Raw genomic sequence first — 6,059 nt, 5'->3', positions numbered from 1 at the left:
CCTGCTGTTTTCTCAATTAGTTGTATTACAGTCACATGACCTTGAGTCACTAACCAATACACCTATACAATATTCATGTTGTGTGTAACCGTCTGTCCCAAATCGACCTGGGGAGCTGGTGTTTATTTTATTGTCTGTTCCATCCAAGGAGGTGATTTCTGCCAAAACCGTGTGTATGTCAAAATACATGTGGTAAATAACCCTACACATATTTGACTTTTTATTATAAGGAACAAGCAGACGCAAAGGTGAATTAGGGTCTAAATGCCAAAACATGTTTTCTTAACTATGACCGAATTTAACTTCCATAAATGCTCGTATTTTATGATACTTTTTGTTCAGATCGAATGATATCTAAAGTCATCTGCACTTCTGGTTTGTGTTATTTCATCCATCTTATTCATTCCAGTTTTCATTGTCACATTTAAGCTCTATACGTCAACATTTGATGCAAACATTGGATAAATACAAGGAGGCTGCTGATACTGATGCATCAGAATAGACAGTTCAATAGCAAAATCCCTCGTTATTTTTTACTCTTAACTGTTACGTAGGCATATCAAACTTCCTACAGGGACCTCTGGTGGAAGTGAAGTGCAAGGTACAACTTAATTAACCTGTAGCCAGTCTGTAAAAGACAATGCAAGGCTTAAAATTATCTCAACTATAGTGGGTTATATCAGTGCAACAAATATAGTAAATTAATAACGCGCGTGTTGTTATGTCACGAGTGGTCACAGAACATGCAGGATCAAAACACAATAAGGGGATAATAGGAATAAAAACACATTTTCAAGTACGTTGGAAAAACAGTCTTGTTTTTTTTTAATAACACAATTATGTCTGTTACATAAAGTAAAAACCAAAATGAAACCCTTTTTCATCCCTATCAAACCCACCCTCATCCCGACCACGTCGGCAGTATTGTGCAGCAATAGTCTGGGAATAAAAGAGCATGACGACACAGACACACTTTCCTTTGAGGACCCAGACAGAGGACAAACCAATGTGCCCTACATAAGACCAAAGTGAATATAAACAAAGTCCATCAATAAAAATATCGAAAAAATAAAAATAAAAACCACAGCGGCTTTGTCTGAGAATACCAGAGACCTCATCAGGAGAACAAGCATATTTTATTTATACATTTCAATCCCTACTATAGGTCCCCTGACACCTCAGCCATGATTGCTACTTTGTGATGGACCTGACATGGCTTTCTTTATACTCCCCCAAAAAGTCCAGGCAGTGCTTTCAGCTTACAATTAGCACTTACACGTCGTTTCTGTCTTAGTGTTCCTTGAACAAGCTGCGATGAACAATGCCAGAGGTAAATCAAAGACATCACCTCACACTGGTGTGCTTTTAGGCATGTTTCAGCTTATAAGACAGTCAGTGGGGTCTCAGGCAGCCTGCTGGGAAAAACGGTTTCAATTGCCAAAGAGGTAACATTGGAAAACACAGGTGGCGGAGGAAAAAAAACAACCTATTCCAGCTGCAAAATGAACTGATTGTGCGAATTGCAAAAAATTGCAAAATTAAAATAATGATGGGGGGGGGGGGGGGGATGCTTTGTGTCTTATGTGTGTCCGAAGGTTGGTATTTTTTAGAAGAGTAGTGCTCCCATGCTGCCCATTTCGCTCTGCTCCTTCACAAAGATTTCAAAGTACTGGTAGATGATGGTGACCGCCAAAAGGATTCCTGTACCCGAACCAATGGCACCCAGGAAGTCAGCCATGACGGACAGCCCTCCTATGCAGAGGCCACCGAATGCAGCAGCAGTGGGGATGTACCTGTGAATAATAAATCCATCGTCAATACAAAAATATTCTGAAGGACAAATTTCAATATGCTGCAGGTAACACATGAAATCTGAGACTCAGAATGCTTTGTACCTGTTCAGCTCATGCACCATGGAAGTCTCTCTGTGTCCCCTCATCACCATCTGCTGCTCCTTCAGCTGCTTCGCCACCTGAGACGCACAAAGTGATACATGAGGGTTACTTTCATGCGGGACTGACGCAAAGCACGGTGTTAAATGCTTGTAAAAACACTTACATCTTTAGCAGAAGATCCTGAGACCTCGATCCAGGTCTTTGAGAAGAAGGCGCAGGAGCCGAGCATGAAGACGATGTAGATGACAGCGTGAACCGGGTCGTCCAGGACAGAACCAAACGACTCCGGAGGAGAAAGGAAGTAGCAGAGACCGCCCACAGGGTAGGCTCGAGCTGGTCCACCACTTGTTGCATCCTAAACACAATGAGATATTGTTCGTCAGATGATGCACATCCATGACGACATGGAAAACGAGACACAGAATGCAAATATGCCTGATTTACTCAAATAAATAATGCCTCATATTACTCCATGATTTCGCCTCAACTCACTCTTGGTACCTGGTATTCTCTTTCTGTATTTTTGTTTCCCACTGTGGATTGTACCCGTTAGAGTAAGAGGGATTCTCAGCTGATCACCTTGACACCGTCATGTTAAACTGCGGTCACGCATTTAGCTGAAAACATGCTGAATCCTTTCACCGTAGAACCATAAAAGAGGAATGTCTGCACTGTTTATTGTACGGCGTAGTTTTGCAAGCTGCCATTTTTCGAAATGAACGCAAAAAGTTGCGACCACTTAAGAGTGTAGCTTCACTATTTAAGAATGATATATTTGTGCGGGGCCATGATCTGCAGGCTTTTATTTTACCCTTTAGTATCGGCCAAGCTCACTTGCAACCTTGTCTCAATGGGTACCTAAAAGAAGTACAAGATGTAATCCAAAACTCTTGCTAGTTCAAAATCTATAGAGTCAAGCTGTACTATTCTGTGGAGTGGAAACGCAGCATGAGATGTAATCCAATCTCCTCTAGTTTCACCAGTGCATAGACCAAGACTGGATTTATCTATCGTCTCAAGCATTATGCGCACAACAGAAATGTAACCAATTCTAATAATAAGGTACCATTGAATTGAATTGACTAAACCTGCTGGAGGTGCAGCTGTGCCTCTGTCATACTTACAGACCAAGTTCCCAGGAGGTTCACGATGAAGTTGCCGCTAAAGCGTGTTGAGAGCATCTGAGAAATGACGTAGAGATTGGAGACGAGGGCAGACTGCAGGATGATGGGGATGTTGGAGGTGTAGAACAGTTTGATGGGGTAGGTGTTGTACTGACCACGGTACCGTGCTGACTTTATGGGCAGGTCGACCCTGAAGCCCTGGTGAGGTAAAAAAGCAAGCCACCAGTAAGCTCATATTCGCATCCAAACATGATATCCAAATCATTTCAGTGTGATAACATCAGAGTTTTATTGCCAGCTCACCTGGAAGTATATGACCACTGCAAACACGAAGACGGTGGCAATGAGGTTCATGAGGTTAGGCAGGTTCTGTCTGTAGAAGGCTTCTCTCAGGGCGCGCACCTTGTCTGTGCGGGTGGCCAGGAGATGAAAGAGAGCAATGATGGCTCCCTCGAACTCAGTACCTGGATAAACAACAGCAGTCACAGTGTTAGCCATTATGACATTTAACAAACATGTGTTTCTTTTATCTTTACGCAGTTCTAAGTACCTCTGCCGGTGTTGACAGTGGTGGGGCTGAAGGCCTTCCAGACGATGGTCTCACAGATGTTAGTCGCAATGAAGAGAGAGATACCAGAGCCCAGACCATAGCCCTTCTGGAGCAGCTCGTCCAGCAGCAAGACAATCAGACCTGCAACGAAGAGCTGAAGAAACACACAGGAGGTTAGTATTGGGCTGATTCAGAAGCAAACAGCTGTTCAAAACAAGAGAAGAAAAACTATATTTACAAAAAGGAAGATGATGAAATTGTGTCTTGATTTGTAAAACATGAACTGACAAGAGCAAACATGCTTTATAGTCAGGTTGTTTGGCAGATTACTATAAAGAATGTAAATACTTTAGAGAGATCAATTTTACAAATAATGATGCATTTGATTTACAAATAGATTTTTAAAAACACCCTAAATTATAATAACATATTTTATTAAAGTTTGTAGTAACCTGGATGATGATGAGCAAGCATATCCCAGCACCCATCTCTGAAGGGTCTCCATACATGCCGGTCATGACGTAAACAATGGCCTGTCCAATGGTGATGATCATTCCAAACACTGCAAAAAGACAGAAAACATGAGTTGTAATATGCAGGGAGAGCTGCAATAGATATTACTGAATATGTGTCTGTTATCTTCAGAGGAAACAAAACAAAGTCGGATTTCAAAGGTTTGTGTCAATATTTCTAAAAATAACAAATGTTGTGAGCAGTAGACCTACATTTCTGAGCTCCGTTGAAGAGGGCTCGGTCCTTGGGGGTGTCTCCCACCTCAATGATCTTTGCACCAGCCAGCAGCTGCATGATAAGGCCTGAGGTGACAATGGGTGAGATGCCCAGCTCCATCAGAGTACCTGGAGGTAGACAGCATTACAAGTGTTATTTACTACAGCAGCAGGAACAATGCGTATGGCACTTTGTTAGTTGACCTTTGACTTATCACATGTGATAATGAGATTACATCAGGACTGATAACAACACTGTTGATTATTTCAACTTGTTGTAGCTGCACAGAACTCAGCGGTTTACTCAGTTAAATATAATCAATTAAAGCACCTCTGTTGGAAGCCAGGATTACTCTCATCCAGTAAAAGGGATCTGCTGAATCTGAAGACATGATGCCGAAAAGAGGAATCTGCACAGAGAAATGTTTGAAATTAGTGTCATAAACCATTATCACAGCTCACAGAAACAGTAGGATGGTTGTCATTATAATCAAACATTTACCTGGCAGCAGACCAGAAAGATGAAAAGTGTAATGGCGGTCCATAGTACTTTTTCTCTAAATTGAATCTGCAAGGAAAAAAGACAATAGGCAATTGTCAATCAAATGCGTTGAAAATAAGCAAAATGAATACATAATTCAACATAATAATAGCATTTTGAGAAGACGTAAACATACCTTTCTTTCTGGTTTCTGAATTTCTGGCAAGACCGCACAGAACGGCTTGATGAACTCCAGAAATTTAACTGCAGAAAAAGATTGAAGTTAAAAAACTGAAGTAACACATAACAGTCATTATCAGTACATTTGATCACAAATAATTGAGAAATCTGAGTCATTAGTCTTCTCAAACCGAGTTACTTTACATGCAACGTCATCACTAACCACCAGCTAAACAGCTGACATCTGGCCAATGCAGCAATTAATTAGATTTTCTTAAGAATATTTAGACGTACAAACAAATACATTTGAGCAAATTTGGAGTAGCTAGTATTTGGTGTGTGCAGTCGTTTTACACCGTTTTGCAGGATCGCTGCAGAATGTTTTGTCCTGGAGCCGATCAGCTGTTTTAATCAGAGGGATTGACTTTGACAGCAAGCCATTTAACATAAACCACTGAATTATGTTATGGCAGTAGACAAGTCAATCTGGCATTGCAACGCATTCGTGTAAAAATAAGGTGAAACCAGCATCCATTTGTATTTACAGTAAACTATCATGGATGTAGAGCCCAAACAGCTAGCATGATGCTAACTAGCGTTTAATCCCAAAAGGACTTTAAAAAAAACAGTAGTATTGGACGCATTTTCAAAAAATGGATGCAATGTGATGTACATTTTCGCAAGTTGTGAATCAAATCTTACTTAGAAGAAAGAAGACTAGAACCAATTTTTGTTATAACCAATTCTTCAAATTAGCTAAAGCTAGCTGCAACCTAGCTGCAACCTAGCCTTAACCTACTCAAGGTTAGCTTATTAGCTTACCGGCGAACGCTTTAATGCCTGCTAATGTTCGAGATTGAAAGAAGGCGGCAGGTATATTCAAACAAACTCAAACCGTGAATACAAGAGAGTAATGTCACTTACTCCCCATGGTGTCTTAAGTTCAGCTCCTGCCGTGTTCCTGGTACCAGTCTGAGTGTTGATCCGAGTCAGTGTGGCTCCATCAAGCCGCTCCGGGAGAAAGAGAGAGCAGCAGAGACACGTCACCAGAGTAGCGGCTAACACACGTCACTTCTCTGAGACACACATAAACAAACAGAG

The 6,059-nt window shown here is 41.2% G+C and overlaps 1 protein-coding gene across 1 annotated transcript; it reads right to left on the bottom strand.

Annotated features, from left to right (window-relative positions):
• Positions 1–797: 797 nt before the first annotated feature.
• Positions 798–6,059, bottom strand: LOC134882641 (protein transport protein Sec61 subunit alpha). The gene is made up of 12 exons (XM_063910460.1): positions 5,883–6,059; positions 4,975–5,042; positions 4,800–4,865; positions 4,629–4,707; positions 4,295–4,426; positions 4,022–4,131; positions 3,570–3,723; positions 3,323–3,483; positions 3,020–3,217; positions 2,059–2,250; positions 1,896–1,972; positions 798–1,793 (listed from the first exon to the last, which is right to left on the bottom strand). Exons 1-12 carry the CDS (start codon positions 5,887–5,889, stop codon positions 1,607–1,609), a joined length of 1,431 nt encoding a protein of 476 aa, XP_063766530.1. The 5' UTR covers positions 5,890–6,059; the 3' UTR covers positions 798–1,606.

The sequence above is a fragment of the Eleginops maclovinus genome, chromosome 20, assembly GCF_036324505.1.
Source record: "Eleginops maclovinus isolate JMC-PN-2008 ecotype Puerto Natales chromosome 20, JC_Emac_rtc_rv5, whole genome shotgun sequence".
NCBI classification, from domain to species: Eukaryota; Metazoa; Chordata; class Actinopteri; order Perciformes; family Eleginopidae; genus Eleginops; species Eleginops maclovinus.
Note: the sequence above shows the minus strand (reverse complement) of the source record. Positions and strands in the feature narration are given on the sequence as shown.

Bases quoted from the DNA above. Each gene is read 5' to 3' on its own strand.
- LOC134882641 (XM_063910460.1), bottom strand. The intron at 4,132-4,294 runs GTAGGTCTACTG...GTCTTTTTGCAG, and splicing joins CTTCAACGGAGCTCAGAAAT to TGTTTGGAATGATCATCACC. The intron at 3,724-4,021 runs GTTACTACAAAC...GTGTTTCTTCAG, and splicing joins GCTTGCTCATCATCATCCAG to CTCTTCGTTGCAGGTCTGAT.